Source organism: Scomber scombrus, chromosome 4 (genome assembly GCF_963691925.1).
Source record: "Scomber scombrus chromosome 4, fScoSco1.1, whole genome shotgun sequence".
Classification (NCBI taxonomy): Eukaryota; Metazoa; Chordata; class Actinopteri; order Scombriformes; family Scombridae; genus Scomber; species Scomber scombrus.
Genome location: NC_084973.1, coordinates 21,611,570 through 21,624,490, shown reverse-complemented (window position 1 = coordinate 21,624,490; position 12,921 = coordinate 21,611,570). Strand labels below are relative to the sequence as shown.

The 12,921-nt window shown below is 39.6% G+C and overlaps 2 protein-coding genes across 4 annotated transcripts in view; both read left to right on the top strand.

Annotated features, from left to right (window-relative positions):
- prr16 (proline rich 16) overlaps positions 1 to 4,629 on the top strand; it is a 14,494-nt gene extending 9,865 nt beyond the window's left edge. For both annotated transcript variants that reach the window (XM_062417951.1, XM_062417952.1), the window contains one exon: positions 2,840 to 4,629. The gene's annotated coding sequence lies outside the window, so the exon portion shown is untranslated. The remainder of the gene's footprint in view (positions 1 to 2,839) is intronic.
- Positions 4,630 to 8,099: 3,470 nt separating this feature from the next.
- On the top strand, positions 8,100 to 12,736 carry pheta1 (PH domain containing endocytic trafficking adaptor 1). Of its 2 annotated transcripts, XM_062418184.1 has the most exons (3): positions 8,100 to 8,208; positions 8,615 to 8,723; positions 9,565 to 12,736. In XM_062418184.1, exon 3 carries the CDS (start codon positions 9,606 to 9,608, stop codon positions 10,506 to 10,508), a length of 903 nt encoding a protein of 300 aa, XP_062274168.1. In that variant the 5' UTR covers positions 8,100 to 8,208; positions 8,615 to 8,723; positions 9,565 to 9,605; the 3' UTR covers positions 10,509 to 12,736. The 2 variants fall into 2 exon arrangements, with proteins under 2 accessions (XP_062274168.1, XP_062274169.1); XM_062418185.1 differs by lacking the exon at positions 8,615 to 8,723 and having other exon boundaries at positions 8,101 to 8,208.
- The last annotated feature ends 185 nt before the right edge of the window (positions 12,737 to 12,921 follow it).

Here is a 12,921-nt window from a genome sequence, read left to right as displayed (position 1 = left end):
TCCAGTGTTAGCAACTAATGCCAGTTAGAGCTGCAAAGATTGTGAATTGAGGCACTTTAACAATATGTAATGTCAAATGAGGCACTGTATGAAAAACATAAATAAATAGATAAATAGGTAGAGAGAGAGAGATGCTTTATTGATCCTTCTCAGGAAATTACTTGGTTACGGCAGCTACATCCACAGTCAGCCACATATATCACAACACATCTATTACGATCCACAGGTAAAAACCAAAAATTGTATGAATAAAACATGTGTAATAAATAATAATAATATACTCAGTGTGCAAAAGGGTTCCAGAAAAAGTGGCCTGCAGTATAAAATCACACATATCCAAGTTTTAATTTCCACTAGAAACCTATTGGAAAAAAATCTCTGCACACCTGAATATGTGATGTTTCAGTCTACCCAACCTTCATCAGGTGTATTGATGTACTATATGTACTATAATATGACTTTAAGATTCATTTGAAATAATATTTTAAGGTTATTATTCTCCATAAAAGAGTTTTAACAGCCACATCATATTTGAGGTACAGGCAGAGTGAAGGAAAGACACTAAAGTGCTCGTATTCATGGCACCCAACCATTCATGCATGACTGACCAGCTCTCATTGCAAAAGTAAGCCTTAATGTTTGAATTAATTGTTTTAAAACATCCATGACTTGTTCGGAGATGGTTCCTGTTACACAGAAATGCAGCTGCTGACCGCAGTTGTTTGTAGGAGTTTTTCCACCATTTTTTGTAATGGCTATCTGAGCTCCACCGCTCCAGGCTTGAGGATGGAGTTGTAATGGGCAGGGAGGAGGTGGATCTTCACCGCCTCCATCATGAGTCAGGACTGACTCAACTGCACTGACCTACTCCCTACAGCTCACAGCTCACAGCTCTAGTTCAGAGCCCACCTCTCTCTCTCTCTCTCTCTGTCTCTCTGTCTTTCTCTCTTTCTTTCTCTCTCTGTCTCTCTCTCCCTCTCTCTCCCTCTCTCTCCCTCTCTCTGTCTCTGACTCTCACTCTTTCTTAATTTATTTCTTTCACCTCCCCTCGGATGATGCTTCACTCCCACTCAGCAGCAGCTGTATGCATAACAATCTCCCTGTGCACATGTATCTCTGTATACATGTGGGTGGGGTTGCTATTATTAAAACATATCTGACACTTAGCATAGCATAACCTTTGGCAGGATTCACATTTATATGTTTAATCAAAATTCAGACTTTTTCTTCCCGGAGCTGCTGCATCCTTCACTTCGCACCTTTTGAATTACAAATGACCTTCTAGGGATGGAAAAAAAATCCACTCCTACTCATTATGCATCCACTAATAAATGACTGAGTAGCTCGGCCATTTAAAGGTTGTGTGTTTTCAGTCTCAACCTCATATTCTGCTAACGTCACTAGTGGCGACACCTCATTTCATTGGGGTAAATGATTAAAACCTGCTGCTTACATAATTAACTCAAACTCATGGATCTGAATGCTTAATTTGTCAGAGTTATATTTCTAAATGTAAACCCGTTACTCTCATTTGTTGTCTTATAACACACAATAGTCACATGTGTCCCGGCTGTATTGTCTTCTTCCCATTTTCCAACCTGGCAAGTGAGCAGCATACAATGAAACTCTGTTTCAGACTTCGTCAGAGTGAGACACACATTTTGCCAATGAATATTAATTAGCTGTTGTTTCTCTGTCAAATTGTCGGTGGTGATAGTCTGCCAAGAGACACACTTGTCTATTTGCTCATCTCCATTCTGCACGCATCATTTACTTTGATTTTTGTTTCCCTAAAATCGACCACGTTTCATTATAGTCATTGAAAATGAGAATGTTACGAGGAAAACATTAAACAAAATGAAAGCCAAATAATTGTGGGGCTGCGTGGCGGAGGCATTAAATCTGTAATGGAGATACTGTATGAAAAGTTCATAAAAATACAAAATAGTCATGACCTACATTGCCAAACGTTAAAAAGTAAATCTGGTGCACATTAGGCACGGATACTGGCTCATCTTGGTGCTTCTTTATCTGTGACTCAGACAAAGTCATGATGTGGGAAAGTGAGTGGGCATTTGTGTGTGTGTCCCTGTCAAAAATGTGTGTGCACACTGAAATGCTTACATTTTAATGTCAAAGGGATACATACATTACGTGCACATGCCTTTAATGTAATGTACAAGAGTGAAAATGCAGGAGTGCATGCAGCAGTGTGTGTGTGTGTGTGTGTGTGTGTGTGTGTGTGTGTGTGTGTGTGTGTGTGTGTGTGAGAGAAAGAGTCAAAGGGTGTGTGAGATGGCTCAGTGCAACTTGGAAAGCTTTCGGTGGTGAAGCAAACTTAATCTGAGAATTTCACGCTCCTTTGCAGATTGTTAAAAGTTAGAGGCATCAGCTGCACCTTACCCAGGGAAGGTAAACAATATCTCAGGATAACTGGATCCGCTTTGTAAGAGCTACAATGACCCAGATGGGGTCTTCTGCTCATTGAACCACTCCAGAACTGAATAAGAAACCCCAAAAAAAGAAAGATGACAGCTATTTAAAGAGAGCCACGAGGCGATTGTGTTTTCACAAAAGGGAAGAAGGGAAGGCTTTTTAATCAATAGAGGAAAATGTGCCAGACGGTTCAGTCCTATTAACTTTGATGACTGTGTGTGTGTGTGTGTGTGTGTGTGTGTGTGTGGGGGGGGGGGGGGGGGGGGGGGGGGGGTACCTCAGTACACTTCACTTTTATTTAGCTCTGTGAAAAGCGACTGTCAGTGCTGCGACTGCTCTTTCAAGTGGCTCTTCTCTGTGCTGTTCGACATTCACACTAATGTGTTTCCTCTTCCCTCTGCAGGGACCATTGAGATCATTGAGATACAAGTGGAAGGGACACTTGTTTCATACGCTGATCGACCCCGGTTGATCACAGACGGAGGAGGCCAGACATCAACCTTATTTTGGAAGCGCTAATGGCTCTCGACCAACAGGAGACAAGATCTTCTAGACAAATTCATATTTTTGAATTTTGAGCAATGAACAACCTCCAGACACAGTTGTGTTCACAAGGCTGAAATAATTATTATTGTGAGACTGGGGAGAGACAAAAGGGCAGTCTCTGTATGTAAGTGCATACGGATGGATGAATTTATACATGTGGATATGATATTTTTGTTACATAGAAATAGATGAATTAAAGGTTAGAAAGCTGCTGAATCTCTGCTCGTCAAAAAGGTAGTTATAGAAGTACATGTTGGGGTGAAATGATGTCAGCCAGTATTTGATTGATGTCTACACAGACTTTCTGCTCTGTGCGTACTCAGATGGAAATCAATAGCTCCACTCAACCGATAGAATTTGCCTTTTAAGAATTGTAATTGTTTGTGTCTAGGGAGCCCGACAGGTCTGCCTTTGAGCAAAACGCTGCTCTGCTGGACTGCAGATAAGGAGAAAATAACATTATGTATCTGTACAGTATGTGCCATATGCACATTACACATACACAGTGCAGTTTCGGAGAGACTGATGGTTTGAACTTGATCAGTGGTCACTGATCTGTGTCCAGACATGTTCATTGTACATCAAAATCTATGTGCTCTAATGGTGCCATACAAGCTATGTTTTTTTCACTATAACATGCAGAGATACAGTTCAGTGTGGCATAGTTACAGCTTTAAAGGATCATAGAAGAAGTAATAATTTGCATCAAATTTTATATGTATACAATTATACATGTACATGTTTGATATCTATATATTTCAGGCATTTTTCTACAGAGACTTTAACATTTAAAGAGATGATATTTTTGATATTGTGTTGGATGACTGAGAGGTATTCTGACAAAAGCTGTCATTCCCTTGAGGTATGTGCTTTTCAGCAGGGCAAAGCAGGATGAGTTATTTATATATAGCAACAGCATAGTGTTTGTACGGATGAAAAACAAGTGCTTCAGTATCATCATAGCAAGAATCTTTACAGAGGGAGTGGTACTGCGAGAGAGAAAATGTAATGTGGAGAATATAAATGGCGTAAACCAAATACCTAGTTGTGCTTTATCAGACAGGAGGCATGGGGCTGAATGAATGCATGACTGACTCTTCACTTTGTCCTGCCATCACTGTGTTTTTCTATGCATATGTGGAGAGGCTGTCTGTTGGGGTGCTCTGCTCTCCATGCTACAGAGTTGAGAAATATATCATTCTTATTTCCTCATATGATGTCCATCAGGTTGCCTCAGCAGCCACAATAAACCTGACAAACACCCTGAGTTTTACCGTATTTTTTAGGCCAAGAAGTCATTGGTAATCAAATAAAGAGGAAGAATATTAATAGATAGATGCGGACAAATTTTCATGGGCCATTTTGGATCAATAAAAGGAAGACAGATGTGGGCTGGAGAGCAACAGAATTTCTTTGATGCACACAGCCTTTCTCCACATTCAGACTGGAGGCACCACACTTGTAAACGCCACCTCTTTTTTCTCTCACTGGACACAGAGACTGAATTCATGACCAAACTGCAGACGAATCAAGAGTCAAAGAAGATTGGAATGTCTCAAAAGGTTATCAGTGATATTTTGTTGTGTGTGTGTATCCACAAACTGTTGGAAAATAACTTGTGAGAATTAAAAAACACTTTGCACTTAATGTAGGCGTACCTGTGTATATTTTACGGACTGGACAATAATTTTGAGTGCAGAAAGTGTCGATTTTTACATCTATACGCTTTATCATAAACTGTTCTCTTGCAAATGAGTCGCCAAAAGCAGTGCATGCAAACCTTTTACAAAGAAAAATGCATTAAATGGCATCAGCAGCTGCATCAGTTAATTGAAGATTAGTATGATGAGATAGCAGACTGGCGGTGCTAAAGGCCATCAGCTGTCTCCAGAAGATAATCTAATGAATTCATAGTGGCTTGTCACGGTCATACACATTATAACACAGGCCACCGCCAGCAGCTCAATGCCATAAAAATGAAAGACAATGCTATGGAAGTTAGGCAGTGGCATAGTGGCCTTGGAGACAGAAGAGAGGTGAACTTGAGTCTGGAAGATCATGAGTTCAAATTTTGAAGAACTTGCAGAGAAAAAAATGTACATTAGAAAAGTATATTTGTAACTTGTTGCCTTGGCGCCCTTGAGCATTGCAGCCAATGTAAAATGGTAGAACCAGAATACTAAAGTTGTACTGGGCAGCTGTGTGTAGCAGCATCTGAATTGCTGAAGAAGAAAATACTTGTAATTCATTGGTGCCTCATTCCTGCATTATTACATAATCTCAAGGCCTCGTCTTGTAAAGGGACTCCATGTCGGAAATCTAGCTTTAATATATTCATTACTTGTGTTTAAATAGTGTACATTCATAAATAAATTAGTGTGTGATTAATCAAATTACTGCACACCCTCGGCAGGGTTATGTACTAATTAATTCAACCTTTATTTATACAGGGGGAGCGGGCACCTCAGGGGTACTCAAGGGCAACAGAATACATGCACAGTGCACAAAGAGAGGGAGGAGCATGGCGGGTTAATCTGACCCCGTTACCAAAACATCTCTGACAAACACGCACACACACTGTCACGTATTTCGCATTTCCTGTTGTACTTTGCCATTTTAACCTTAACGCTTACGTGCTGTTTGTTGGCTGAGACAACAGGGACAACAGATGGCTCATTTACAGTTTGTTCTGCTGATTAATGGGCACCTGTCAAATAAATAAATAAAATAATAAAAAATAAATGAATAACACTTGCAGGTACGCAAAGAATTTATCATTTATACTGTGGCAATTTGGACACTTTCCAAGGAAAAAGTTGCATCTCTGTACATTGAAATTACTTCCTTAATTAAATTTTTCATCACATAAAAACACTTTGTACCATCATCCCTAACAGGAACTGATATATTTCTGTTCTAGAGGAGTCACGCTGCAGGTACACAAAGAATCAAACATTTTTAGTGTCACAATTTGGAGAATATCCAAAGAAAAAGTCTCACATTTTTGCCTGGAAATGGCTTTCTTTATAAAATGTGAGGTCACATAAAAAACTCTTTGCACCATCACTCCTGACAGGAACTGATATATTTCTGTTGTAGAGGATTTCGCTGCAGGCACACAAAGATTTGAGCATCTCTGCTGTGTCAATTTGGAGGATTTCCAAAGTATGAATAATTTATTGCAAGGTGTGCTAGGTTATCTTCCACGAACCACCTCTTCTCAGTTGGAAGTGAAATGTAAGGAGTGATAAAGAGAAATCAAGGTTTAACAATAAATGTTTAAAGCCCTCCGCTAAATTTTTTGAGCTGACGACGACGCTGATGTTTGAGCTTCACTGTGAAGAATAATATATGTGCACAGTCTGTTTTTACATTCATCTACTGAAGGTGGAAAGTGTATGTACGAGCATGATTTGTGACATCACAACTAGTTTAGAAGTGTGATGTGGAAACTTGAAGCCTTCAGTGCACAAACACTGTGCATCCAATACATCAGCTCTGACATAAACTCTACTTTTATGAAGCTTATACATTTTCAGTTTTGGTTGGCATTGTCAGATTGAAAGGTAATAATTCTACTACTTGTTTATTATAGATCATATATGTATGTATATTATAGGTCATAGTAGGTGGTGGTGTACAGTGCATGCAGTGCATTATATTGAAAAGTGTTCCTTCTTGCCCGCTCCATTAACATATATGAAGATGGAAAAATATTAGGAACACATCATTTTTAATTTAAATGTTTTGTGGAAAAACCATATCAGATACAAATTATTATTCAAAGCAGAGTATTTTTTTAATCATAAAACATGTCCAGAGGGTCTATATCTAAAGTAGGCAGTGGAGACTTATTCTATTCCAGGGGTTTTCAGATTCTGAGACTGTGGGCCTCCCTTCAGACAAAGCTTGGAAAAATGCACCCCTCATTTGATCCTATAGACACTCAACAATTGAGCCCAGATAGCCTGATATTGCTGATTGACATAACTTCAGACTACACCAAATACATACAAAAAGTCAAGTAACTAAATAAGTAAGTAAAACCAGACATAAAAGGTGGATTATGACGAGGAAAACAATCAGGAGATAAAACAGAATAAAGGAATAGTCTTAGTAGTAGAACAGGCTAAAGGGTCAGTTACAAATCAGGGTTGGCAAGATGAAGAATTCAAAAATATATTAAAAATGGTCTTAAAAGCATGCATTGGGTTTGTTAAAAAGGTACATTTTGTATTTATGTTGGTTTTATGTCAGTTGAAATGGCATATGCACCCCCACCTCAAAAGTAAGACTGAATGCTCCTGAAAATGTCAAATGGTGTAACCACAAAAGAATGATAAATATTAAATATTTTATCCACCTACAGTGTATTTACGTGCATATATAGGCTACAAATAATGACTTTATTTTTTTAAATTGAAATTGTTCCTGATTTACATGATTCCCCAGATTCAATTGATTATTTTGAACAACTGTATTCCAGTACCTGGAATAATTTAATATAAAAAAGTTATAATCTAAGATCAGGCCAAACTAGTTCATTTGGTGTTTATTGAGCAAGTTTAATTAATTGGTACAAAGTTTTCATGGTTACACCACTTTTACATTTTTGCTATAATCCTCTAATATATTATCTCAAAATTGATTTAAAGCAGAAATTTGATGCTGGGTCCACACAAAAAAAAGAGTGTGTGCAACTTATTCATACGTTTATTCTCACATTTTAACCCCTTTAAATTTGACTAAACCACATGGACACAAAAAAACAAACGTCATTGACCCTAAAACATAAAATAAAAGTTCAAATGAAAGCCAGATTAAAAAGGTAGGTCTTCAATTTACTTTTAAAATATTAAAACGTAATAATAAAATGTAGTTAGTCCTCATAAGCTTTATCAGACGGAGCATCCTTGGTTCAGATATGCAGGTGTTTCCAGCAGCCTGTAGCAGTCGTACTCCAAGGGCAAAGACGGGGTGCGCTTGTTATATTTCACCACTCATCCAGACGCCAACCTACCAGCGCTGTCTTTACCAACCCGCCCGGTTAAGATGACCACATCCAACACAACAAGTGCCCGCCGCATTTGGTCACGTGACAGAGAAGAAGAAAAGGGGGAAAAAAAGAGAAAGAAGTGGGAGAGATATATAAAAATAAAAAAAAGGGGAAAAATAAACAACGAGGATATTATGTGACTGACTGAAGGAGAGCATCTTCGTTATCAGGTAATACAAATGAACGCTTACTTCGTTAACGTCGTGGTCATTTAAATGTGAGGCTAACGTTAATACTCAGCGGCTCTGTGTAGTCAAAACGCTGATGCCCATTGGTATTCATCAAAGTGGCTAAATGCGTTTAGCTAGTTGGCACAGAGAGACGTGTTTGTTTTTCAGACATTTGTGGTTCTCTCTCTTTTTTTGTTAATTTGTTTCTGTAGCCAGAGATAAATGTCAAGCAAAGTGCTGATGTGTCAAAAGCTTGTGAGTCTGAATCATTGCTGCCAAAATACGATTAGCTTACAGAGAGGTGGAAAAAAAACCCAAGCTAATCTGTAACATGTAGCACACATTTCCACTCGGACTGGTCATAAAAACCTGACACTTTTTTTTCTTTTTGGGCTCTCATTTGTAGTTCGTGACAAAGACAAAAAAGAAGATGAAGACATGTTAAGTTATGAGCTCCAGATGTGATAGGGGGAGGAGGAGAGGAGTGGATGTCAGCTGGATATGAGATAAGACACGTAAGTAGAGAAAACAAACATACTTTTACATGTGTAGCTTGCTTTCAGAGTGTTGTCTTGTAAGTTTCATTTGTACTCGCATTGCACTTCGTGTGAAAGCTACATGTCAAACAAATTAGTCAGATTATAAGTTAAATTAGAGAGTTTAACTGAAATACTTCCTTTTTAAAGGCGACATCAGTCTTGGATTAGTAGTTGTTTACACAGAGGGAAGGCCTGAGTCCTAGTTTACAGTTGCACATGTGATTTCACAGTGAATGACCCAAGAATTTCACCCTGTTGTATAAGTCAGCCTTTCTCAGTTGGCCTATATTTGTAGTGAGTCAGACCTAAAACAGCATTTCTTCTGTACTTGTATTTCCTGGCGCAGCACTATGCCCGAGGTCATATCTGCACTCTTGTACTGACAGGTAAAATGAAAGTTAAAAAAACCAAACAAAAAAGTGTTTGCACAGCTATCAGTGCTGACAGGGTGGCTGTGGGTGGGAGGAGACTAGAGGATGTAGGTTGAAGTCCTGTTGGCAAGCATCTGCAACAATCTCTCGTACCTGACTGTGTGCTCTGACCTCGTAACAGGAGATGGTCTAATAGATTACCTGCCTACTGAACATAAAACAATAAAACATGCCACAGCCTGATTATTACTAGATTATTGTGTCAATAAACTAGAAATAATACATTCATGTGGCACTGAGGGCAAACACCTTTTCTTTCAGCTAACACAGAGGCAGAAAAAGCAACTAATAAGCAGAATCAAGTTGCTGTGAATTGCTTTTGGTGTCATTGACTATGAACTAACCATTAGATCTTGGGGATGACCTGTCTTTATATTTTTCTTCAGATGAATAAAGAGTCCACTGTGGAAAAGGAGGCGGAGTGAAAATGAAGCTGAATGAACGCAGCGTGGCGCATTACGCCACCTGTGACTCCCCGCCAGACAAGACAGGCTTCCTGTTCAAAAAGGGTGAGCGTAACACGGCTTATCACCGCCGCTGGTTCGTCCTTAAGGGCAACATGCTCTTCTACTTTGAGGAGCGCGACAGCCGCGAACCGATCGGTGTCATCGTCCTTGAAGGATGCACAGTGGAGCTGTGTGAGTCAGCCGAGGAGTTCGCCTTCGCGATTAAGTTTGATTGTGCCAAAGCCCGGGTGTACAAGATGGCTGCTGAGAACCAGGCAGCCATGGAGTCGTGGGTGAAAGCGTTGTCAAGGGCCAGCTTTGACTACATGAGGCTGGTGGTGAAGGAGCTGGAGAGGCAGCTGGAGGAGATCCACGAAGCTGCAGGAAGTGGTTGTGGTGGGGCTGGAGTAGGCAGCCTGCAGGGCAGGCAAAAGTCCTCCAGGCGAGGCCAGGTGTTAAGATCAAGGTCTGGAGCATCCTCTTCTTCATCATCGTCATCTTCCTTGTCATCATCATCATCAAGTGCCATTCCCATGGTAATCCCCTTCTCTGCTCACAAGAACCTCCAGGATGAGGTCCAGCTCATGTCTGGGTGTTCCAAGGAGAACGGCGTCGCATGGAGCAAACCACAAGTGGCCTTGGCTAATGGCTTTGTCGAGGGAGCGTCCTCCTTGGTGGCCTGGGAAGCCAGCGCAGACTCTGGGAACAGCAGTGCGATTGGTTATGGGGCCGATGGGGTGCGGGCTCCACCAGTGCCACCCAGGAGAAGAGGAGCCTCTCTGGAGAGTCCTGTCTCCCCTGGCACTGGGTGTTTCTCCAAGCTCCATGACTGGTATGGCAGAGAGGTGGAGGAACTGAGAGTGCAGTGGCTTGAGAGCAAGTAAACTGACAGAGATGGATTATTTCGTTTTCCACAGCTATATCATTCCTTTTCTAATATTGCACCCTTCTGGACCCAACAGAAAGACAAGAAAACAATGACTTAATTGCAAATTGCAGTCTTTATCATCAATCAAATAGGATAATTAAAAAAAAAAGAGAGAGATTGATTCCAGATCTTGTCTGGCACAGGGGAATCAATTAGTCTTATCAATAATTAACATACACTATACAGTACAGGCAAATATGAAAAAACACAAAATATCTTCTTTTCCACTGTTTTGCAGAGTGTCATTTGCGATAAGACAAATACAAAAAATGTAATTACACAGTTAGAGAAGTAACCGTGGCACATATAAAAAAACATTTACAATTCAGCAAAATGTATCGTTCTATCATTATATAGCCAATATTAATATTTTTGCCTCTAAATATATATTCCTGCGGTGGTAATTTCTTAAAAGCTGAAAAAGCAAGCTGAAAGAGAAAAGCTGTGAATGGCAAGAGTCTGTTTCTGTTATATGCAAATTCAATCACGAAGGCCACATAAATAACATCCTAAAGATGTTGCACAAAACAAATCAACATAGCTCAGGTTGCTATGACGACACGTTAACCTAAGCTTACAACGGTAAAAGTAACAGAAAATCCTTGCAGCTGGTATGATTGATGCGCCTGTTTGGTGAGGTCTGAGCTTTGCCCCTGCTGGTGACGAAACATTTCACGACTGTTCAGAGACAAGCGTTCAAACACAGGAAGTGACATGATAACATTAAAGTAACAGCAGGGAAGCCGTTTGTACGGTTGTCGACAAAGAAATAACATTGAGACAATTAACAGCTTTTAGTTAGAAATTCAACATTTTGAGTTTCCGATAACTTTAAACCATCTTAACTTTGAAGATCATTTTAATCTTTTAGAGGAACAATACTCTAAGAGGCGGTGTGTGGTGGGGAGGGGGGGACAAGTCTAGATCCTCCTCCATATTCCCACCAGGGCACATCTCACCCCAGAGGCCTTGTGGTTGCTAATGTCAGAGCCTCCCCTGCACAGTCACTGGGGACCGAGGTGGGAGCTGGATGTCTTGCTCCGAGCAACAAACCCTGGTATTTTTAGCCTTTGTTAGCCAGCAGCCAGATGATGCAGTGTCATAAGAGTGTCACTTAGTTCTCTTTTGAGTCTTGTATTTCATAAAAGCAGCTTGTTCATCTTTGAACTCACAGGACGTAACACTTTTAGTCGTAGTTTGCTGATAATTTCGTCATTATGCAATCCAATCATCTTAATTTGATCGCCCTGTTGGTTTGTTTGTTACAGCTGACTAATCTGAATGTTACTGACTAAACTGTCTGTGAACATCTAACAACCTCTTGGTTTGTATACAAGTACTTACTCTTCCATGTTGGAAGTTAACACCAGCAATCTGCAAAATGGCCGTTTTTAACATGAGTGCTCATGCTGTATTTCAATTTTCAATCATAGCATTTACAATTTTCTTTTATACGTGCCTTATGTTACCTTTTTATAGCTTTGTTACTGCACTTGAAATCATTACCATACAGTCATGTACAGGACTATAGTGATGGAGGGGTTTGTCTTTTCTTTTTTCTTTTTTAACTGTACGACTGTTTCTTTTCTTTCTTTCCTTCCTTCTTTCTTGCCAAAGGCTGATTTCGGTGCAATCACTTTCTGACAATGGCTCACTTGTTTCAGTCTGCATCAGTGCACAGCACTATCATTGCGGTTATACACTCGGCTTGGACAGAAACGACAATGTGGGAGAGACTGGTACAGTGGGGATTGATGTTTTTTTAAACTGAAATATCGAGGCAGTATGCTTTTGACATGTATTATCTAAAATGTTGGTTGTATTAGTGCCAATTTTACTGACTCTAGGAGTTGCTTACTATGAGTACAGATGAAAAAAGCCTGTTTTTTGACAATATTTAAAGGAAATTGCGAATGTGTCAAATGAACCATATAAATCATAACTATGTATCTTTATTCAGAGTGCCAAAATGAGGAATGCAACCTAAATGCACAAAAATCAATTTGTCTGTTTTTCCACTAAATGACTCTATTAACAATTTTCAATGTTATTATACACTGTATGAGTATCATTTTGATTAACCAATATTATTTAACACATTGTCCTAATATGGTACCCTTGAAAGATGTTTCCAAATTAAGCTGTAATTTGCTGTAAACCACTCAATAAACAGTGTAAATACGACATTGTGAACATTTCATTTTTCTGCTATCAAAATGAATTTACTATATTTGGCCGGTTAGGTCTTTTGCTGCTACTTTTAGAGACGTGTACAGATGGCAGATACCTGACCTTATAAAAACAGACACATTCTTAGTGCTGTACAGCTTGTGTCTCACCAGGTGTCACTGTGCAACAATTTTAGACCG